The following is a 24,417-nucleotide window of genomic DNA, read 5'->3' as shown; positions in this document are numbered from 1 at the left end:
AAATACATATTCGGAGCAACATTTGTTGTAACGTTTTCAGCATGTTACATGTTAACATGTTAAGACATATGCTGGCACTGCAAGTGTACCAAAGCAGGAAATGCTTCTCTCTATACAGCTTTTCTGCAGGTGGAAAGGGAATGGGGCATGAGGCAGGAAGGATATTTAATCATATGATGACCTGTTCAGACATTCTGATTAGCTTATTCAGTCCTACTGATCCCTTTTCTTCTTTTAGTATTTAATCAGGCAAAGCAATGAGAAATATATTCAATGAGAGCTTCACCAGCTGAGGAGTAGGCTCTGATTGCAGATTTCTAGAGTAATGTGTCCAAAAAAGGATGTTATGACAACTATCATTTTTATCTCATTGATTGAGGACAGTTCTTGAGGTCAAAATCATACATCTGAAACTGGTTAATTTAAGCCCCTAATGAGCTCTGTGAGATGAAGACTTTTCTTATGTGTTATAATATATGCACACAATGTATAACTGCAAGGAAGATAGAGATCTCAAAAGCAAAACAACTTAAAGAATGGCACAATTGCTGGAGGCTATATAGATATTCCTATGAGGCATAAACTGTAATGTCATTGTTTGAGTCGTATAATCATATTAATTAAATGAGGAAAAACGCATGACAAGGACTGGATAGTAATGTAATAATATGATGTCTGGAGTGTGTTATGTTGCTTGCGGTTATAAGTCAAGTGCTTCCATCACCTGAGAACTATGATTAAATTGAAACACCTGTCATGAAGTCTCTGGCTATTGTTATTTGTACTGCTAATAATACTGCATCCAGAAGTCCCAGTCAGAGTCTCAGTTGGATGAGGCTCCGTAGAAATGCATATAAGAGACCATCCTTTCGCTAAAGAGTTTACAGTTTAAAGCATCAAGTGGGGAAATATATGGTGTAAAGAGGGAAGGGAAAATGAGGGTGGCAGGGATTGGAGCACAAGTTTGCAGGCTCGTTAGATGCACAACTTAGTATCATATATAAATATACATTTTATATAATGAGCCAACTCTGTGTGTGTGTGATGTCAACATGTGTTAACAAATGTTATGCTTATAAAAGGATATGCACTTTATAGACTTGCAATCAACTAGCAGACAAATTGGGTAACTTCAGATACACTTCTGTTAGCTTCAGGTAAATCTACAGTGTTTTGCAGGAATCTGTTCCTTCATATTACAGTTTCTGAGGATTCTGAAAACCGAGTGTTGATATTGCAGTGATGCACATTTTAGACAGTATTAATCTGCAAGAAAACCACATATTTGTCTTATTGGCTTTACAGTTTATTTTACACAGAACTTATTGTGGTAGCTGGTTTCAGACAACCAATCCTATGGGAGGGGAAATAGTTTATAAAACTAATCACAGTTAGGAAGTATTGCAACCATTTAGCTTCATTGTAGATGCTGAAAACATAAAATATTTTTAAAGACAGAGAGATCATACGTTTATTTTCTTTTGGCCTTTCTTTTGGCCTGGAATGGCTGCCTGGGAAATCCAGTCCATTCGTCCAAAATGAGTGATGTTTTCATTCTCATCATCCAAACTATAGACAACAAGGACAGAAATTAATTTTGTTTAGTAGACAGTAATCCCCACCTCCCCCTGCCTTCCCTCTATTCCCCCATCTTACAAGCAAGCACCGAATTCCTCAATTTCAATAATAACAGTGATAAAAATTAGATATATTTGGCACTACTCCAAATCAGAACAGACTTGGTGGCATGTCAGCCCCCTTTTGTCCATAATTAAAGTGATTTCTTATATTCTAAAGGCAGATTCTGCCACCTTATTCATGTTGAGTAACAACTTGCCTCTCATTTATTTCAACGGGACTATTCAAGAAATAGGTTACTACACAACATGAATAAGGGGGAAAGACTCTGACCCTTCAGTATCATATTAGGCATTATATGCTGGATATACTTGTTTATTGTCTAACCATTCCATAAGTTCTAGGAGTAATTTAAGGATTTAGCTACCTGATAGACCACCTCTCATCCTATTTTCAGTCAGAGTAGTTAAAATAGCTTGTGATTCTCTTGCTGTTAATTACTGGTATTTAACTTTCCAGGATTTATTGTGGAACCTGTGTATGTCAGAATCCTTGACTTTGGAATTCACTTCCCTTGTGGTCTATCACAACTCAGTTTTGGTAGTGTTCAGAGCACCATGTAAAATGGATTCATTTTGTTAGTGTTGGGTTAAGTTCTTTTCTTTGTGGGAAAATATTGGATTATACCTTGCAGTTTAGAGCTTCACAGCTGCTTCTAGTGCAGAGGTCCCCAAACTGTGTAGTGCACCCCCTAAGGGGTGCGGCGGAACATTCAGGGCTAGGCCGGCTCCAGGCACCAGCCGACCAAGCACGTGCTTGGGGCGGCACCTTGGGGCAGGGCGGCGCTTGGGTTTATTTATTTATTTTTTTGGGTTCAGTTGGGTGGCGCTGGAGGGTTTTGTTTGTTTGTTTGTTTTTGTTTCAGCTGGGCGGTGCTCGGGAGGGGTGTGGGGGGCTTGGGCAGCGCGGTGCTCAGAGGGGTGCGGGGGGCTTGGGCGGCGCGGCGCTCACGGGGGGGGGGATGTTACAGCGGGGCAGCACTCTTTTTTTTTTTTTTTTGCTTGGGGCGGCAAAAAAGTTAGAGACGGCCCTGATTCAGGGAGGGACGTGGCTGGGCCCAGGCCAGCCCCCACGAGGGGAGGAGAAGGAGCGCCATTCAGCCCCGCTCTGCTCCCAGCCGCAGCTCCGCTCCTGGCCCCATCCCAGCACCACCCCCAGCCTCGGCCCTGGCCACAGCTATGCACCTGGCTCTGACCCCGATCCCGGCCCCAGACCTGCCCCCAGATGTGGCTCCAGTTTTGTCCTCCTTACTCCTGTTTGCGCTGCGGGGGTGGGGCACGGACAGGGGTAAGTGGAAAGTGTGCCCCTGAAAAGTTTGGGGACCACTGCTCTAGTGGGCAATTTTGTATTTGTATGTTTTTCAGATTTTGGATTACAGATAAAAGGTGCCAAGGCAATAGGTATGATGTAAAGTTCATAAATCAACTATAATTGATATTTAACTGACATTAAGTGTAAATACATTCAGTTGAATTATACTGATAGCCATAGATTAATATATTTTCTGCTTTACAAACAATATTTAATTGGAATGTAAGAACCTGTAATGCCTAAAATGTTAAATTTTTACTTTGAAAGATAATTGTAAAAATAAGCTGAATTAATTGAATATACTCTATAGTGTACATTGTGTTATTCAAACTTACTTTTATACAACTTTTGTCAGTGTTGAGGAATTGGCATTGAGCAGAATTAATTGGTTTTTAGACTTTACCTTATTTGGCTCCAGGGGTTTTAAAATGATGAAATATGTGAGAGTATGTCACCCTTCAGAGTGGTCCATCCATCCCCTAATATCTACCAGGCACCATATGCTCAGCTGGTATTCCTAAAAAACAGAGAGAGAAGATGATTTTTTATCTTATCCGATGCAAGATTCACTTTAGGAATAGGGTAAGTTCACTTTTTATGACACAAGGGTTTTCTACATAATGTGTTAGTGCCACAAGCTGGGGTGTAAATTCTAGAATGCCTTAATGCAGGGGTCGGCAACCTCTGGCACGCGGCTCGCCAGGGTAAGCATCCTGGCGGGCCAGGCCAGTTTGTTTACCTGCTGTGTTGGCAGGTTCGGCGGACCGTGGCTCCCACTGGCCGCGGTTCGCCATCCCAGGCCAATGGGGGCGGTGCGAAGCCGCGGCCAGCACATCCCTCACCCGCGCCGCTTCCCACCGCCCCCATTGGCCTTAATGTGTTATGCACTAACTGGCCCATGAACCTTGCTGGCCCACATTAAAAGTTTCCTAGTTTGTGTTAACATAATACTATTTGGGGATTACATTAATGTGCAGTGAAGAACTTCTAGTGCATGCCAGCAGGATTCCCATGGGCCAATTAATACACAACAGGCTGGTGCAGATGAGAAAATCTACACCCCATTGGTGTGGACCAATGCACCATATAGACAAGCTCATTGATTGTTTCTCATTTTTAAAAACATCCAAATATAACACATAATCACATATACATTTTGTTTTATTGATTAGGGTCTGAGACAAGGAGTCAGGAGACCTGGATTCTGTTCTCATGTTTGCCACTGAACTGCTATGTGTTCTTGGGTGATTCGCTAACCCACTCTTCCCATGAGGTTTCTCACTGTAAAATGAGGATAGTAACATTTACCTCCTCAACCTGTTTGTAGAGCACTTTAAAATATCTGGATGAAGGTGTTATGAAAGTACAACATATTGCTATGATTTATTTATTATTTTATATTCTACCATGTAAGAGCTAGCAAAAGTTGGGGCCAAGCACAATACTGTGCCCTTCTTCCAATACTGACTCGTGTTAATTTTGATTTAAAATATGCATATGCTTTATGATATAGTCTTTAATTACATGATCACATACAATTTTTCCACAGGACCTCTGCCTCATTCAGTGCTCATGAGTGGATTGATCACTCGATAATTACCCTGTTCTTTTTGTTCCCCCATCTGGCATCAGTCAGTATTGGAAGACAGGATACTGGGCTAGACAGACAGACCATTATGTTAATGTACAGCTATTCAATACTTTGTTTCAGCCTCATTGCTCAGTGAGTGGCCCCTAGTCTTATTTACTGCACACTTGGAGAATGACTTGGAGTCACTGGGGATAGTTCTCTGAAAACATCCACTCAATGTGCAGCGGCAGTCAAAAAAGTGAACAGAATGTTGGGAATCATTAAAAAAAGGATAGATAATAAGATATATAGATATATCATATTGCCACTATATAAATCCATGGTACACCCAAATCTTGAATACTGTGTGCAGATGTGGTTGCCCCATTTCCAAAAAGATATATTGGAATTGGAAAAAGTTCAGAAAAGAGCAACAAAAAATGATTAGGGGTATGGAACGGCTGCCATCTGAGGAGAGATTAATAAGACTAGGACTTTTCAGCTTGGAAAAAGGACGACTAAGGGGGGGATATGATAGAGGTCTATAAAATCATGAGAGGTGTAGAGAAAGTAAAGAAAGAAGTGTTATTTATTCCTTCTCATAACACAAGAACTAGGTATCAGAGGGGTAGCCGTGTTAATCTGGATCTGTAAAAAGCGACAGAGTCCTGTGGCACCTTATAGACTAACAGAAGTATTGGCGAATAAGCTTTCATCAGATGCATGCCAAGAACTAGGGGTCACCAAATGAAATTAATTGGCAGCAGTTTTAAAACAAACAAGAGGAAGTATTTTTTCACACAATGCACAGTCAATCCGTGGAACTCCTTGCCAGAGGATGTTGTGAAGGCTCAGACTATAACAGCGTTCAAAAAAGAGGATACTGGGCTAGATGGTCGTTTGGTCTGACCCAGTATGGCCGTTCTTATGTTTTTATGTTCTTATTCAAATCCTACTCTGAAGACAGAATTATTAATTTCTTCATGGGCATTTCTATAGCGCTTATCACTATAGTATCTGAGTACTTCACAAACATTGGTGAATTTATCTTCTGCTCAGGACCCAAGAGGAGATTTCATTTATGGGGATGGGTGGGCAGCTATGGGGGCTAGAGAACAGCTGACATCATTTTCACAGGAAGGGATGAGAGAAGGGGATGTAGAAAGAGTCCTGATCCGCTCCTTCCTCCTCTTCTCCTTCTGTGAAAAATTGATCAGTCTGTTTTCTGCTCCCCTGTCCCCATCCCTGCAACATCAGGCCTGGGAAGGGGAAGAAGGGCTGAAGTACCCCTGCTCCCCATGTCTTGGGAGAAGGTCCCCACCTTAGTAGTCTCCTCAGGCCTGAGCAGGAGTGGTGGAGGAGAGGTGATTGAGGGGCATATGTGGTGCTGCTGACTGAAGAAATGAAATGGGAGTGGGGGTGGCGAATGGGCAAATGAGGGGGTATGTGTGTGGGGGGGGGGGCACAGAATTAATCAATTAGAATTTGGGGTTAGTGGAGAAGCTGGAAGCTCCACATCAGGCAGCATTCTATATAAATCTTTATGAGTTGATCTTAGTTGAGTCTGTCAGCAAGAACTCCTGCAGTGGGCACCAAAAGCGCCTGACTGTGTAAGTCAGAGAGTTGACAATACTGAAATGGTCCCAGACACAATGGGAATGGGTAGGAAGAGTTTAAAAATCAAAAGACAGACCAAAAAAACCCAAAAAACCCACCAGAAAATACATTAAAATAAAAACAACTTCATGATATTGGGGACAGTTAATGATTTTTCTGTGGTCTGACGCTTGCTCTTTGAACTTGGGGATTGGCAATATTGCTGACCCCTCACTCCTTTTTTCCTCTCCACTGGCTCCCAGTCTTTACCCCTCCCCACAGCTTCTCATTTGATCTCAGTCTGCTCCCCCACACTTATTCCCAATCTCTTCCTGCCCCAATTTTCCCACAGTTCCCAGTTTCTCCCCTCTCCCAACTAAAATCTGTGTCCAAATTTACTGTCCTTGCTGCTATGCCTTCTTGCCCTCTGTGTCTTTTGTCCCCTTTTCATTGGAGTCAGGCTACTTCCTCCGCATGCTGCCTGGGAGCCAGCACAGGGATCATTGGGGAGCAGAAGAAAGACAGTCTCCCTGCTCTCAGTTCTGATACCAAGCCCCCCAGTTACCCATAGCAGCCAGCAGCAGTAATTGCAGGGAAAGTCCTTTTCAGACTTGGCAGCCCTGGGATGCAGCATAATCAGCACAGATGGACTCTTCAGTGAATTGGGATGCCCCCCCTTTTAACAAATCTCTACTGAGCACATGAGCACATGAGAACTGAGATTTTCTCAAAGGTGATTTTTCATGGGAACAGCAGAGGGTGTCAGATTTCAAGTCCCTGCCAAATTTCAAGTCCCTGCATCAAAGTATGGAGGGTTCCCTAATGAAATACCTCTAAGAATTTTTGAACACAGGCAAAAGAATGAATTTCCCCATATCTCAATCTAGGAAGAGGCTGAACAATTTTTGCTGAAATTTTCCAAAAAATTCAACCTGAGGCATACCTCTGGCATGGAAAATTTCCTCTTGAATGATTAATGTTTGGCAAAGTTATAAATTATTGAAAACACAGTTGTATAATGGGCTATACTGGGCTACCTTAAATATAGGTGGTGCTACCAGCTCTGCCTATAGATACATCTGCATTACAGGTTAGGGATGCGATTCTCCTGCTCATGTATGCATACTCAGACTAGCAATCACTGGTAGCATGGCCCGTGACAGTGGAGCTAAACTGATCCAATTACAAATCTTCCTGAAACCAGCGGGTGTATACTAAGCATGGCCCAGCCATGCCTCCACTGCTACTATCCATGCTATCACGGCTATACTGCTATTTATACTTGTAGTAGCTCAATGAGAACTACTGCAAGTATGTGTACATGTGAAAGGGAATCACACCGCTAGCTCATAGTGTAGCTGCAGCCTATAATTAATTCCCAAGTTATCAGTTAATAACTGCCTATTATCAGTAATCTCTAGAGATAATCAATTCCTACAAAGATCAGTGATATTGCCATTATCATAAGATTACTTTTAACTGAACACATATTAGGACAACTTCAAATCATGTGCAGGTATTACAAATTGGGGTTATTGTAGCCTGAGATTTCTTGATACTCATGAACATTTTTACTGGTAGTTGCTTTATCTGAGATAGAGAGAATATTTAATAACTTTCCCTTTGATTAATAAGAAATTCTTCAACAGATGTTTCCCTTATATATACTGCAGTCATTTGATATTCTGTTTATACACTTATAATAGTGTCAGAATAGTAGAACATGAAGTCTCTTTTATATCTTCTATTTGGAAGAGTTTTGTAAAATCACCACCGCTAGTAATACTTTGTGAATGGCATTACAAGACAACTACAAGACTACTTTTAATGAACGCTCTACCTTCCAGCTCCTTTGAACTTACTTTTAACATGGGAACCCGCATATAAATGAGCACTAGAAGAATCATTCCTGACTTTTAAGAATTGTTTTAGTCTGTGTTGAAACTATGAGCTAGGTGTGTGATTCTCAGTTCATGTATACATACTCACTAGCTGTGCTGTTGCATAAACCCACCCAAACCCTGTTGGTCAGCGTGGCTAGGCTGTGCCACCACTGCCCATGCTACTTGACCTACACTACTATTTTTAGCATGCTAGCTCAAAAGAGAGTCATGTCAGCCCTGAGAAAGGGCAGATCTGTAGAGCCAAATGTCATCTACATTTCTGGGCTGACCAAACAGAAACTCAGCTTCTCCACAAGCTGGGAATCACACCACTAAGAGTGAGAGGTGTCTGTAACAGTTCAGATCTTGTGTTTGATAATAATATAAACCTCCATTACAGAGATCTGGGATACCACTTTAACGTGACCAACATAGTACAGTCTCAGAGGGGTAGCCATGTTAGTCTGGATCTGTAAAAGCAGCAAAGAATCCTGTGGCACCTTATAGACTAACAGACGTATTGGAGCATGAGCTTTTGTGGGTGGATATCCACTTTGTCAGACACAAGTGAAAGGGGGAAATAAAGGCCATACATGCGTCTGACGAAGTGGGTATTCACCCAGGAAAGCTCATGCTCCAATACGTCCGTTAGTCTATAAGGTGCCACAGGACTCTTTGCTGCTTTTATAGTAAAGTCTGTTTAATGTACATGGAGATAATTTTTATTTCATTTTTCCTCAGATGTTTTCTTTCTGAATTTTATTCTCTAAAGAAAATCAGTATATTTTCATCTGGCATAATATCTACCAGTTTGTCTATAGACCACTGTTTTCCTAGAAACTCTTTCATCTGGTTTTATTGAGGAATCCAAAAATACTTTCAGAGTCTCACATAAAATGTAGTGCAATGCAATACAATTAATTTTTATATAGAGGCCTTTATACAAAATATCACACTTAATCAAGAAAAGTAGGTTAAAATGATACTAGTTTAGGGTGCTGTGACTCTCATACAAACAAGCTTTTGAAAGAAAAAGGAAAAAAAAGAGCAATTTTAGACCAGTAATTGAGGCAGATATTTTTTTAAACAGACTACTGTATATACTTGTTCATAAGCCAAATTTTTTTAGTAAAAAAGGGAAGCACCAGAGAAGGGGGTCGGCTTATGAACGGTTATAGAGAGGGAGAGGTGGGACACAGCCCCTCCCCCCAACAGAGGGAGCAAGGAGAGGCAGCACAGCCTGCAGAGCCAGAAGGGAAGAGGCAGGGCCAGAGTCTTTCCGCTTCTGGCCACGCTGCTCCGAAGGAGCTGCAGCTCTGGGGCTGGCAGGCTGCAGCATGCTGGAACATGCTGTGGCCATGCCACCAGGCCCGGCCCGCTGGAGCAGGCTGTGGCCACACTGCCCAGCCTGCCAGATCAGCTTCAGCCGGGCCAGAGACATCCTCCCCTGGCCCTCCCCAGATAAGGTGGGAAGGGATGGGATGGGGAGAGTGTGGGGGTCCCGGGCTAGGGATGGGGTCATATGGGGGGGTGGTCACAGGGATTATTCCCCCGACCGCCAGCTTCTCCCCCGCAAAAAAATTTCCCCACAAGTTGCTGTCCCGGACCGTCAGGGTAAGCAGCTAGCGCTCCAGGACACTTTGTTTACTTAGGTTTACCTCCGTGCCTGCGGACGCTCGAAGTAAACAAACCATCTCGGCCCACCAGCGGCTTATCCTGATAGCCCTGGAGCCAAAGTTTGCTGACCCCTGAATTATAGGGTCAGCTTATGAACGGGTCATACAAATTTTCCATTTTTACTTATCCATTTTGGGGAGGTTGGCTTATAAACAAACCAGCTTATGATCGAGTATATACGAATTATAATTAAGAAGAATGGAAGGATGGACTATTGTGATTTGCAGAATTTTAATCATATGCTAAAAGGAGTAAATCCTTCTGCTACCCCGACAAGTACAGTTCCACTAGTCAAGAAGGGAAGCGGGTTTTCATTTATGGGACACCTCCCCTCTACATCATGGAACCCAGTTCTACAGAGAGTTGTTGGATGACAGTGTACAAGCGTGGACAAGGTTGTGCATGCGGCTGGAAGATCCCTCCCTTCACCTTTGCAGAGGGATTGTGCGAGGGCCATTAAAGCTCTCTGAGGATATGTCTATATGTACAGCGCAGCTATGCCACTGCTGCACGTCTGGCGAAGACGCTCTTTGCTGATGAGCTCTCCCATCAGCGTAAAAAACCTACCTCCATGAGCAGCATAAGCTATGTTGGTGGGAGAAGCTCTCCTGCTAACCTAGCGCTGTACACACAAACGCTTGTGTCGGTGTAACTCAGGGGTAGGCAACCTATGGCATGCGTGCAAAAGGCGGCACTTGAGCTGATTTTCAGTGGCACTCTCACTGCCTGGGTCCTGGCCACCAGTCCGGGGGGCTCTGCATTTTAATTTAATTTTAAATGAAGCTTCTTAAACATTTTAAAAACCTTATTTACTTTACATACAACAATAGTTTAGTTATATATTATAGACTTAGAGAAAGAGACCTTCTAAAAACATTAAAATGTATTACTGGCACATGAAACATTAAATCAGAGTGAATAAATGAAGACTTGTCACACCATTTTTGAAAGGTTGCCGACCCCTGTGTAACTTATGTCACTCGGGGGTGTGTGTGTGGAATATTCTTACCCTTGAGTGACATAAGTTTTGGCAACATAGTATGTAGTTTAGATATAGCCTGATTCCTGAAAAGAAGGATTCCTTCTCCCCCTTTTCCTGCATATTTCCCCAGCACCTATGTGGGGCTGCCCCAAAGTGACATATTTGCAGCAATTTATGCAGTGTTGTTGTACCCGTTTTCGTCCAGGGTATTAGAGAGGCAAAATGGCTGAGGTAATATCTTTTATTGGACCAACTTCTCTTGATGAGAGAGAGGAACTTTTGAGCTACACAGAGCTCTTCCATGGGTCTGGGAAGGGTACTCAGGGTGACACAGCTAAATACAAGGTTGAACAGATAGTTAAGCTTAAGTAGTTAGTATATATTTTAAGGGACCATTCACAGTGAAGTGGCCTGATAATACCCTTGTAGTATATGACAAAAAGGGGGTTAGTGGGCTATAGATTGTTGTAATAAGACATAAATCCAGTATTTTTATTAAGACCATGATTTTCAATGTCTAGCAAAGTTATGAATTTAAGCTCTCAGGCTTGTCTTTTGAAAGCTTTGTGCAAGTTTTCTTTGAGGATGAGGACTGATAGGTCAAATATAAAATGATCGCTTTGTGAAAAGTGTTCACCCACAGGTTATAGGATGTTTTTGTTTTTTATCATATTCCTGTGAGAGTTCATTTGAGAGTGCACTGATTGTCTGGTTTTACCCACATGGTTGTTTTGGGGGAAGTTAGTGCACTGGATGAGGTACACCATATGTTGTGATAGGAATGTGTAGGACACGTGGATCTTGAAAGATGTGTTGTGGGTGTTGATCATTGCAGCAGTGGAGATATGTCTGCAAGTTTTGCATCTGTTGTTTTGGCAGGGTCTGGTGTCACTTTGAGTTGGTGTGTCCTGGTCTTTGAGGAGCTTGCTTCTGATAATGAGCTTGGAGGGATGGGAGGTTGTTTGAAGGTGAGAAGAGTGGGTTCAGGAAAGCTTTCTTTCAGGATGGGGTCCCCATCGAGGATGGTTGTAGATGTTTGATACCCTTTATGGATTCCAATGTGGGACGATAAGAGACATTTTGAGTACCTTTAACAGACAGGGAGAGGAGCTCTGTGTAGCTCTAAAGCTTGTCTCACTCACCAACTGAAATTGGTCCCTGTTATCACCCCCCTATATGACCACACCCACCTTTTCTCAAATTTGCTCAAATTTGTAGAGAGACAGTTGACAAGTGGAGGAAATGAGGAGAATGCTTCATGACATGGGGTTCAGCAAGAATGAAAGAAAACTCCAACTATGAGAGTCACAAGGAAGGTATAGAAACAAGGCTCTGATTGAGGTCGAGCAAGTAGAGCAGGTAGCAGAGGTAGCAAATTTAGAGAGGTAAGGTGGATGCATAGTTTTGAAAAAAAACATGAGAGCAGTTGTAACTGGATTCTGAGATGCTAAGGGTGCTAACAAAGGTGTTAGGGAATAGGGCCACAATCAACCCCAAATGCAAGAATTTTTCTACAATAGAGTATGAAGTTCAGAGAACAGGAATTTAGGAGAGTCATGAAAAGGAATTTTAATAAGATGGGAAGTGGTTAAGATCTGAATAAGAATTTCAGAAGAGGCAGGATTTAGGTAAGGACACATTGTGCAAGTTTAGAGATGATGATAGGCAACTTCAGACAGTTTGTGAGAAGTAGGAGTATATACGGAGTTAGTCACAGTGCCAAGATTTCTGGCCTTGGGTGCACAAACTCTGAGTTAAGAATGATCGAATAGTCAGACTTGTGAGACAAAGAGGACATTTTACCTGAAAGGAGAACTTCTCTCTTTGAAATGTTCAGGAGCTGGAAAACGAGGGAGCAAAGATAAGCAGATAAGTAGATGGGAGATAGAGGAATGAGTCAGTTAATTCATGGCGAAGCTGAGTTGTCAGTTTAGTCAGACCAGAAATCTAGATGACATTTGGCTCTACAGATCTGTCCTTTCTCAGGGCTGGCATGGTGCCAACTAAAGCAGAATTAAATGCAGAAGCAATTGTCATGCTCCTGAAGGCATAAATTACTGTCAGTTTTTGAAGAGAAACAATGCAGCTCTAATGAAGCTGTATAGCTCTGTTTGTGCATCTTCTGATTTTGATGCGTCAGAAAAAAAATATTATTTTATTTTAAAACACCAAGGGGAAATAAATGGCACTTTGTTTTAAAAATTATATATATTCCACTCATGAACAGGGTCAGTGTAAAACCTCATACAGATTTGTTATTCTTCAGAAATTGACCCTGTTGAATATTCTGTGATCATGGACCAAAGGAGCCTATTGAGATGAAAATATATGAGTTTCTGCCTCTAGCTCACATGGTGTCTGGATGTGAGAGTGGGAAATGTTTATATTGCAAAGAGTCCAGTCCTGCAAACACATGTGTACTGCATACTGTCTTGAGGAATCCCATCATCACCATAAAAGCAGCAAAGATCCAGACTAACACGGCTACCCCTCTGATAATCGTCACCATAGTAAATACTACTCATTGTAGGAAGGTGTTCAGCTGCCTTGATTAAATGTGCTAGCTGAAATTCAGGGCCTTGCAGGAAGGTTACAATTTGGATAACAAGGAGGAGACACAGATTGTAAGATTGTGTTAGGGGACCAGCAAAATAATACTATTATTAACTATGTCTATTTTATTATTAAAGAAAGATGAAACAAAACAGCAGAGCACAAACAATAAACAATGGTTATTTCAGTTTCAATCTCTTCTGTATGTCTTTCTGTGGGGAGCTTTCAACAGAAAATACACCTTTGGGAGTGAGTCTACCCTGTTGAGTAAGCTCTTCTCTAGGTAAACAAAAAACAAAGTATGTTATTCCCAAATCACAAGTGAGTCCTATCACAGTGTAGCATAAGTAAGTAAAACAATTTATAGATGGGCAAAGAAATTTTGTTTATGGACTGGTGAATCCTAGTTGGTTTATCATAGACAACAATATATAAATGGGCAGAGGTAAGTGATCTTTACTAAGTCTTCTGAAACCAAAGGAAGTTTTTAACTCAGTATCTTAAAAGAAGCTATTCAAGCTGAGACAGGCAAGTTAATGAGTATTATGAATGATTACTTCAAATTAAATCCCACTATTTCTCTGTTTACCAAGATTATTTTATGTCTCTTTTCCTTGAATGCACAGTCTAATCAATCTGGGGTTTCACAGGAAAAACTGGTAGTATCTTAAATTACAAAAGTATTTCAATATCCCATTAAAATGATAAGAAAAAAATATTATCCCTTGCAAACTCTATCTCACCAATGATGCTGAAGTCTTAGTGATGTCATCATGTTACAGAAACAGTGCTGAATCAGAAGGTTGCTGTTTCCAGATGCTGTGCTGTGGTTTCTTTGTTCCTTTTAGCAGCTTTGTTGCTGTTCTTTGCTTACATGTAGAGATGAGATGAACAGGATAAACTGAGATGAGAGTGCTGCTACTTGCCTGCTTAATTCACAGAGATTTATTCATAGAGTTTAAGGCCAATCTTACCTCCTATATATTACAGGCCATTTACATGTCACCTAGCTACCCTTATATTGATCCTAATCAATAGTATTTAAATGTTCTGACACCAAATAGTGTCAAGTCTGTCAACTGATCATCATCGTCACTGTTTTCTTGTCTCTAAACCAACATCCTTCATTTTTTTTCCTCTGGGGAAACGAGCAGCTTGAATGATGTCAAAGTTATTCTTGACCTTACCAGATTGCAAATTTTCAAGCTATTTGTTAGACCGAGCCTGCATTTCCAATTGCTGTTAAAATCAAGGACCTATATCTGTCAGTCTTTTAAGAAAGCAGCTAAACATAAAGCTTTATGTTGCCCTAAAATAGTTTTGAGGCACTCTTTAGAATCCAGGGCCCTTAAACCACCATACATTTATGTGAAATACTGACAAAATGGATTACAAGCAGATGGGACAAACAAATAGAAAAATGTAAATGGACTTGGCCAAAGCATTGTTAGAAGCCGTTTGCTGCTTCACATACTTAATAGTTTTAAATATTTTATCAAAAATAACTGTGGTGTACATCCCCCTGTCTATTTATACTTTCCTCCTCCCATTATTTCACTGAAGGAGGAAGGCACACCTCTTTCAGAGATTTGGGTAGATTCAAATATCTACTGCTGTTGCCCTTCCATTGGATAAAAACCTTCATGGAATTGCACTGGTAGTATCTTCAGCTAATGAATATGCAGTCTGCTAATGCATATGCAGCAGTGTTGTAATTGCTTCTGTCTTTGTGATGGGACACTCTCAGAACATGCTTAAAGTTGGAATATTACTTTTTTTTATGCAGTCCATTTTCCGGGAACCCTTCAGTTCTATTTGGGTTTAATAGGAGTTGAAATTTTGTTTCAAATGAATCGAAACATTCCTATTGCCTATATAAAGGTCTTTAAGCTCTCAAAAAGTCTTTTTAAACTTACATAATTCTTAAAGAGAGTTTTAAAATCTTAAATAGTAATTTAAAAAGTTATTGTCCTTTCTTTGTACCAATATTTGGAGAGGTGACTCTTGTCTTTCTGAGTTTGGTAAGGAGTTGCTTAAGGATTGCTAGATAATGGTTAATTTTCCAATTAATATCAATATTTTATACTCAAAGGGCTTCTTTTATTAGTAACCAGTTAAAGCCTCAAATAAACTTGCTATATTTGGGCATAAAACATTATATTGTTCATACAGCAATAGCGTCAGGAAGTTAATCTCTGTAGGCTTACATTTAGATATAAAATATTTGCAAATATACACCTCAAAAGAAGCTTATGCCATAAGCATTTGAGGAACAACAAAAGTTTTCACCATTAAGTGGAAAATTGAGTTCGAAATGTCAAATCTCTTCATAAAATTAAGGTTTTTCTTTGAAAAATAGGAAGTATGAAAAGAAGCCTACTTTATGACATAGTATATAACCCTGTGTCACACTGGAGTGCCTCCTGCTGGATGCATCTAAGTATTAGATCTGCCAACCTCATACCTTATTCTCGTGGTTCCTCATCCCATCCTGTCACTCTCCAGCCCCTCTCTTGCTCCTCAAGAAATGTAGCACCATATCTTCATGGCTTAGCCCTCCAGCCAAGCCATCACAGGCCATTGTTAAGGCCACTGCTGTGGCTGAGCCACTCCCTCAGTGGCTAGAACAAATGGACCTGGACAGTTTTCAAGGTCACTGGCCATATTGTATCACTCATTCAATGACCGGGAGGGGAACCCAGGCTCTGCTCCCTACATTGGGGCCCTATTTCCAGCAGCTAAGGTCTGCTACTCCTCTGGAGTGCTTTCTAACTTGCCTATCTGAAGCTTGCATTCTCCACTCTTCTAGCTAAACCCCTATCTCCTAGATCTGCTAAACAGACCTCTCCTTTTGGGTCCAAATTCCTTTCTCTCCCTTGTCCCAGGGAAAGTGACTGCAGCCTCTTCTCTGCAGCCTCTTTTCTGCTACCAGCTCCCTGCACCAGGGCCGCCCAGAGGATTCAGGGGCCTGGGGGCCCCCACTGCCAAATTGCCGCCGAAGACCCAGCACTTCGGTGGCGGGTCCCGAGGCGGAAGGACCCCCCGCCGCAGGTCTTCGGGGCACTTTGGTGGCGGATCCCGGAGTGGAAGGACCCCCCACTGCCGAACTGCTGCCGAATACCTGGAGCGGAAGAAGCTCCGGGGCCCCAGGCCCCGTGAGAGTTTTCCGGGGTCCCCGGAGCGAGTGAAGGACCCTGCTACAGGGGCCCCGAAAAACTCTCATGGGGGCCCCTGCGGGATCCGGGGCCTGGGGCAAATTGCCCCACTTGCCCCCCCCTCAGGGTGTCCCTGCCCTGCATAGGTGAGCTTCCCTTGATTAGGATCCTCTCAGCCTAAATGTCCCCCAGTTTGCAGCCTAATAGGTTAATTGGCCCATCTGACCTATTTTAACTCCTTCAGAGTGGGTGTAGAGAGCCCACCCCATCACACTCTGATAACAGATCCTAAGCATCATTGCTCGTGGAATGTGAATAGAGCATTCTTACATTCTTTCACACAATGTGAGTTATATTCTCCAGCTATCATGTGTATGAAAATAATCACGGTAAATATCTCTTAAAAATTGAGTAAAGGCGGTGGCAAATTTGTAATAACGTAACATTTTATGAACACTAATAATGTATTAATAACCCTTTTTGCATCTTGGATGTTTTCTTAGTTGTTGACATGAATTTATGGGCTAGTTTATTATGGCTCGCCACTGATCTGATCAGAAGATATTTTAGGTTCTTGTCCCAATTCAGGCTACAGGGATAGGGAGTTCAATATCGTGAGAGGACTCTGGGGTGGATGGCAAGGACACTTATACTGAGGACAATACCAACTTGTTAAGATTTTTATTAAAATTAATGAAAGAAGAATAAATGTTACAAAACACAGAGTCCCAAAGAAGTAATACAATTCTATGACCCCTGGTGGTAACATTTCTATCCTAAAAGACTACTTAAGTTGGCATACTTACACCCTTCCCTGAAGACCTGGTAGAAGGAGACAGAGGACCAGCCTCATCTCTCGCATGCCCGAGGAACTGATGGTCCAGGCTTCCCAAGTTGGTAGGGATTAGGTTCAAGTGTTGAGTAGCTAGGCTGTGTTGCAAAACTGAGCTGATAGATTGATAGAAGATAGGAAAAAGCGACCACCCTGCCTGCATGTTTGCCCTTATCGGGTCCCGGTACTGCCCACTGCTGGAATCTAGGCTCAGCCTACCATGCCCAAATCTTATTTCCTCACCCACATAAATTTTTGGGTACACTTACTCTATAGGTTAACATATTATGACATATATTCATATGTATTAATATTGATTATCTCATCCCTGAAACCATTACCCTTGGCCTAACTCATGACTTCCATGTTCTGCAGTGTGTCCTGCAGTTACCGGTCTGCTCCAGACTAAGGTAAACAGATTCAGTTCTTTGTTCGGTTCCCCATTCAGTTCCCCAGAGTAAAGGAGAGCGACCGGTAGGCCATTTATCTATGCCAAAGGTTGCAAACATTCATACTAACTTGTTCTAGCTAATCAGACAGGATACAGGCCTGTAGGTTACTTGCATTACAGCCAACTATTATGGATAACTCTTACGAATACCATAAACTGGCATTCAACATAAACAAAACCCAAGAAAATACTATGATTCACTAATAATAAGATATGATAACAAAATAATATGAATCAAACCAAAAGAAAACATATTGTACAATATAGCAAGCTAGCAAACTGGCCTTATGGGCTACACAGTGTAATTTGTTTACTTACACAAAATCCACAAAGTTCTTTTTACCTTAGTAGGAGTAGAAACAAATGGCATGCAGGCAGCTCCCTTTGTGCAGGAAATCCAGGTAAAGAACCACTGCTCTGCTCCTATTTTGTTTCATTCTTCTCTAAAAAGGTTAATTGTGACCAGCTGCTTAACACAATTAATATTAACATCAAGGGGAAGGAACACAGGCCAGAATAGGGAAAGAACAGGTTAATGGTGGGAAGATATTCGAACAAATCATTATACAATCAATTTATAAGCACTTATAGGATAATACGGTGAGAAGTAATAGCCCGCATGGATTTGTCAAGAACAAGTCATGCCAAATCAACCTCATTTTCTTCTTTAATAAAGTTACTGGCCTAGGGAATACTGGGGGAAGCAACAGATGTATAGGAATGGAAGAATTTATTTAATGGAATATTTTGATATTACTTTTTATTTATTTATATTATATTTTAATCTTCATATTAGCCAGACATTTGACAGTGTCACATGACATTCTCATAAGCAAACGAGGGACATTTGGTCTAGATGAACTTACTATAAAGTGAGATCCCATAAGAGTCAGTGCTGGTTCTGGTACTATTGAATATTTTCATTAATGACTTGGTTAATGGAGTGGAGAATATGCTTATAAAATCTGTGGCTGACACCAAGATTGGAGGGATTGCAAGCATGACAGGATTAGAATTCAAAACAACCTTAACAAATTGGAAAATTGCTCTGAAATCAACAGGATAAAATTCAATAAAGACAAGTACAAAGTACTACACCCAGGAAGGAAAAATCAAATGCACAAATACAGACTGAGAAAACAACTAGCTAGGCAGTAGTACTGCAAAAAAAGATCTGCGTTTCAGCTATTATGATCGTATTCAGACCGGTTTGTGTTTTTTTTTTACGTTGGTTGCATATTAAGTGACAGATTCAGTTTAAACTAGTGTTACTGGTTTATAAAGCTCTGGATGGGACTTGCCCTAGTTATATACAGGGCCTCCACTTTATGGGTTTTTAGCTTACATGCCAACTGGTGCTCAGGAGTTCTGCCATCCTGTCTGAAGTCCATCAGCGATTGATTCTTTGCTATCACAGCCCCAACGGTGTGGAATTTGCTCCCTCCTGAAATCCAGCCCATTTAATCTCTTCCCTATTTTTAAAAAACATTAAAAGCATACTTTAAGAGGTGCTTTTAAATTATTATCACTCTTGCTATTTTATTGTTTGTTTACCCACCTTGTCAGTAATTTAGTTAAGGTTGGGCTGCTACTTTTATTATTTAATGAGAAATTGTTTTATGATTGCTTCACACCCTGATCGCTTTTGTGTGTTTTCGGGAGGGATATTTGATACATAAAATTAATATTATTGTAATATTGTGATTATGAAGGTCATATAAATACCTAGATAAATGGCAGAAAGTATCCATGGAATTTGGCCCTAAATCAGCCTTCCATGTGACGTGTGTATACCAGCAGAAATTTATTTAGCTTTTACTCAGAGCTAGTGGTACTGTGTTCTGTTTTAATTCATCTTCATCATGATGTTGTTTTAAAAGAATTGTACATGTGTACTCAAATATTGTTTCTCTTTTTAAATTTCCTTTTTTCTTAGAAGCAAGAGATGGCCTGTGTTGACCAAAAATGTGTGTGAACTAATGATTTTCTTGATTGTTTTCAGTCCACGTAGCATCTTTTATCACTTCCCATTCAATATTGATATTTCATGGAAATAGTCACAAGAATCAGAATAATCAACCACACAATCATTGTTTATGGTGCACAGACACAGGGAGAAAAGGGATTTGATACAATCTACTGTGTTGGTTGTTCTCAGTCTGAATTAGCCCTTATGTGAAGCTGAAGCCTGCATACAAATATGCTTTCTATCATTTCTGGGGTGAGGTTGTCAGGAATATTTAGAGAAGAGAAAGTAAATGATGCCATAGAAGAGTATGCACAATCATTTTCTTACTTTATAAGGTTAAAGTGCAGGGTACTTCAGATCATCACAATGGTTTCTCTGCGAAAGAGTATTCCTAGGAGACTCATTTGAGACAGTGTAAAACTAACAAAAGACAGAGACAAATACTGTGCTGAGACAGAAAAAGTTAAAATGAACAGTCGAAGGAAATAGGAGGTTCTACATAGTGAGATTAAATTAAGGGCATATAATATGCAGTTGTGCTTTGAAATCAATGAATAGCAGCACTATATAAACACTGACCACTTTTAATTATTATAGGATAGATGTTGCAACCATTATTCAGGATGAATAGTACTTTAAATTGCAAGTAGGCCCATTGATTTCAGTGAGACTACTTGTGAAGTAAGGTACCACTCAAGATGATTAAGGATAGCAAGATCTCACCCTGTAAGAGAGATTTCCACAGCTGTGCAGAGGTGCATTGATAGCATATACAGCACTATCATCATGTTGAACTTTACAATAGCAGTGAAAATGGAGGGGAGTTTAGGGGTAGACTACAACTAGCCAATCTATCTTCTAGAGCATGAATAACCTGTCAGAAATGTTTATATTTGCAGTGATTGCAATTATGCATGTTAATATATTTGTAGTTATTTCCTAAATTTGGTCAGTAATGCAGGTGAATGGGGATAAAGACCCAATGACGGTTCCCTACCCTTTGTTCCACTGGGCAGTTGGGACTCATAACTGTAGTTTTTCAAGCAGCTACAGCTGAAGTCAGAGATTCTAGCTGGATCTGACCTTTTGTGCTTCCCTGAGCAAAAGATTGCAAAAATCTGATGCTGTCAGCAGCTGAGGGAAGGAAGTCTCAGGTATCTTCTTTCCCTTCCCCTAAGAACATGCAGAAATGTGGGAAGGCTATAGAGAATGTTTGCTACCTGAAGCCAAGGAAGAGGAGTGTAGGAGGAAAGAAAGAGTCTTGGAAGCAGACCAAGCTTCTAGCCCAAGTTGAAGAAGAATGATGATCAAGTGCTTCTGGTTCCCACCCTATGCTGTTAGCCATGCTGCTCTGTGTGCAAAACTATTTCTCCAATCTCACATTTTTACCTCTTCACATTACACTCTATTTGAAGACCTTGTCTCTTCCTTCTCTAAACATCTTGTGACAGAGGAGCTGGCCCCAGTCAGCAGACTAGGCCCAGCACCCCTGTGTCAGAGCACGTGAGCCCAGTCCAGCCAATTAGAAGTGGCTGGGCTATACCTGGGCCTATAAAGGGCTGCTAGAGGTCAGGCAAAAGGGAAAGGCTGGCCCATGCTCACACTCATGCCATGCCAGGTATTCAGGGAGGCATCCCAGAGGCTACAGCTCCAGGAAGGGAGCAGAGCTGACTAGAACTGAGAAGCTACCAGCAGTAGGATTGCCAGAGGCCCCTGGGAGGGCTGGCCCTGAAGCCTGAAAGCAAAGATTGAGTTACAAGAGACTATTTTCTCTTTGTTTCTTGCTTGTGTTAAGAGAGTAAATCTGCTTGAAAGAGACTGGGTATGACAGCATGTACTTGGCTGATAACTGTGGGGGGAGAAGCTCCACACACACCTCCTTGAAATTACTTTAATGAAGCTTTCCAGTATTGATTTCTTTAGTACTTTATTTTCTCATATTGTATCACAGTATTGCCAACTCTAAGCATTCAAAAATCACAAGTCAAAACCCTGAAAATAGGGTTCTTTTTATTGATTTCTTTTTTAATTTTGGGGTACATTTGCGGTAAATGTTTTTAAGCTTGACATGCAACCATTAGGGACAGAAACTTACTACTTTAAAAAATGTAAACTGTGACTCTCAACTAATCACAAGCACCTGGGAGCTCGACATGAAGCAAAATACAAAATATTGTGTTGAGAGTTGGCAAAACTGAACTATTTGGGACAGGGGACTCAGCTTTCATGTGTTTGTACAATGCCATGGTACATCTACAGTACTATTTAAATAGCATAATAAAAATAATGGGTGTAAGTGAAAGATTGAGGTGTACAAGTAACTCAGAATTGGCCCATTTGCTATCTTGAGATCTTCTAAAATAATTTAAAGATGCCTGATTTAAAAAAAAAAATCTGGTAGACTTCCTGGCGGTAGAATGTTCTTTGCGAGGGGCCTTCAGACTTGGAACTGGCTCCACACTTTATCTCAAAATAGCTTTGGGTTTGTTGGCCTTGAACTACAGCAAGGCCAATTTTTTTACTCAGACTTTCAAGGTGGGAGGAACTTGATGGACGTTGAGGGTTGGTGCAAGGTATAGGAGTTGGGTTCTGTTTAGCTGCGAGTGAATCAGTCGGGTTTGTGTGCGTGTTGTTGCATGCCATTGGGGATGGATTCTGGCCTGTCTGATTTGTTTTGTTAACATATGCCAGGTCACTGAGAGTTTTCAGAAGGGTTCCTCTCTTTCTACATTTATAAATCTAAATAAATATCATGTTTGGTACTACAAAGGAAAGAATACCAAGAAGCTAAAATAATGCAGTTTAAAAATCAGCTATTGTGCAGCATATCGTCATCATTTAAAAAAGTATCCAAGAATATTTTTTCACATAATCACAGCATGCTTTTTAAATATGTACACTAATTATATGCCAGGGTAAATTTTTTCTGGTCTTTTGCATAAATAATACAACTTATACAAAAATTATGAATATATTATTGAAAAATTAATCTTTTTTTATTTTACATTTAATTTACTCAAAATGACGAGGTACTTCAAATGTGTAACTAAATTTTGTTTTCTTGTTTTGTTTTAAATGTTTGTAATTTAACCCAAGGTTTGAAATCATTCCCAAGGCACCCAGCCTCTTAGGTAAATGTGTACAAATGCAGCTTTTTAAAGTATGAATTACAAGCCTGATCAACTGAAACAGCTTCTTCCATTTTTTAGAAGTTGTAAACCTCATATAATATAGCTGATAGAGCAGAACTACAGCAATTTAAATGCTATACATAAACGAACAAAATTCGGGAAATCCAGTGTTAAGACTGATGTTCCACGTACCTCTCTCTCTCTCTTCTCCCCACTCCCCCCCCTTGGTGATTGTACTGACTTCAAGGAGTTTGGAATACATTCTTTTAAGCACAATCAACACTGGATCATCCCAAGATTTGTTTTCCCTCACAGCTAACCTGACTAGTATAACTTAAAACAGGCTTTGTAATATCTGATCAACAGAAGGACATATTTTGTTTGATTATTACAATGTTACCAGTTAAAGAAACATCCTGAAGATGTTTTCTCCTGCTTTTTTCTTTGCGTTTTCACTGCTCCCTGATTTGTGCATTACAATTTTTCAAGAAAAACGTATCTCACTCTAAGCACTCTTGCCCCAAGAGTACAATGCAAAACCAGTCAGAGACAGGCTCTAGCTGACTCCATATGGGTGCAACTAGAGGTGGAGGGTAGAGAGTGCAAGGTGATTTCCCATCATCTCTTGGGGGGCTGAGGTAAAGTAAAAGTCACAGCTAAGTCTTGAACACCCGGAGCACAAGATGGAGAGTTAGACCAAGTCTACATTACTGCTTATGTCAATATAATTTAAGTCTCCCAGGAGTGGGAAACCCCCCCTTCCCCCACCGAGTGAGGCAAGTTACAGTGACCTAAATGCTGTCCACACTGGCGCTATGTTGGCGGGAGACACTGTCCCACTGACATAACTTGCACCTCTCCTAGAGGTGGAGTAATTATGTCGACAGGAGAGTCCTCTCCCATTGGCATAGAGTGTCTTCACCAGATGCTGTGCTGATGTAAGCACTTCTAGTGTAGACTGTCCCTTAGTCTTTATTTTTCTTATTACAGTCCTCCTTGGCCTCTGCTATATGGAACTTTGCCTTTGGAGGGGAAAAATAGTATTATCTGCACTAGTTATTTTCCTCTTTTTTGCTTAGAAGTTACCCAGAGTTCTCCATGAAGTACTAGAAGACTTTTCAGTAGCTAATACTTTGAAGTCTCTTACTGTATTTTGACAGGTTTCAGAGTAGCAGCTGTGTTAGTCTGTATCCGCTGCTAATAGCTCACCTTAACTGATCACTCTCCTTACAGTGTGTATGGTAACACCCACTGTTTCATGTTCTCTGTGTATATATATGTCTTCCTACTGTATTTTCCACTGCATGAATCCGATGAAATGGGCTGTAGCCCATGAAAGCTTATGCTCAAATAAATTTGTTAGTCTATAAGGTGCCACAAGTACTCCTGTTCTTTTTACTGTACTTTGATTCCTAAACCTGTTTCCAAATGGACTTACCTTTAGGTACTAATATGATTCTAGAATTTAAACTTAGAAAAATATCTCCCCCAGTATTGACTGATTTTCTGTACACTGTACATGGTCATAGGTATGTTTCATAAGTTATATTTTCATTTCTCACTGATAAGGGTTTCTTTTCTGCAAACTAAATTTATCAGAATTTTATTTATTTAATTATTTATTTATTTTCTTAAAGCTATTTTGGGGAAAAAGGCATCTAAAAAGCCA

General features: G+C 40.7%; 1 protein-coding gene and 1 long non-coding RNA gene across 3 annotated transcripts in view; one reads left to right on the top strand and one right to left on the bottom strand.

The window, feature by feature from the left end:
• The window catches only part of GPC6 (glypican 6), a 1,140,547-nt gene that overhangs the window by 68,950 nt on the left and 1,047,180 nt on the right, over positions 1-24,417 (top strand). The window contains exons 1-2 of one of the 2 annotated variants that reach the window (XM_045010090.1): positions 13,343-13,655; positions 17,573-17,607. The exons of the other annotated variant lie outside the window; for it this stretch is intronic. Coding sequence (XP_044866025.1) covers positions 13,646-13,655; positions 17,573-17,607 — 45 coding nt within the window. The 5' untranslated portion in view covers positions 13,343-13,645. Of the gene's footprint in view, positions 1-13,342; positions 13,656-17,572; positions 17,608-24,417 lie in introns of those variants that run through there. 2 annotated transcript variants of the gene reach the window in all.
• Positions 1,301-15,582, bottom strand: LOC123366534. The gene is made up of 3 exons (XR_006578121.1): positions 13,954-15,582; positions 3,353-3,466; positions 1,301-1,569 (listed from the first exon to the last, which is right to left on the bottom strand). It is a non-coding gene; the product is annotated as an uncharacterized LOC123366534 (long non-coding RNA).

Source organism: Mauremys mutica, chromosome 1 (assembly GCF_020497125.1).
Source record: "Mauremys mutica isolate MM-2020 ecotype Southern chromosome 1, ASM2049712v1, whole genome shotgun sequence".
NCBI classification, from domain to species: Eukaryota; Metazoa; Chordata; order Testudines; family Geoemydidae; genus Mauremys; species Mauremys mutica.
Note: the sequence above shows the minus strand (reverse complement) of the source record. Positions and strands in the feature narration are given on the sequence as shown.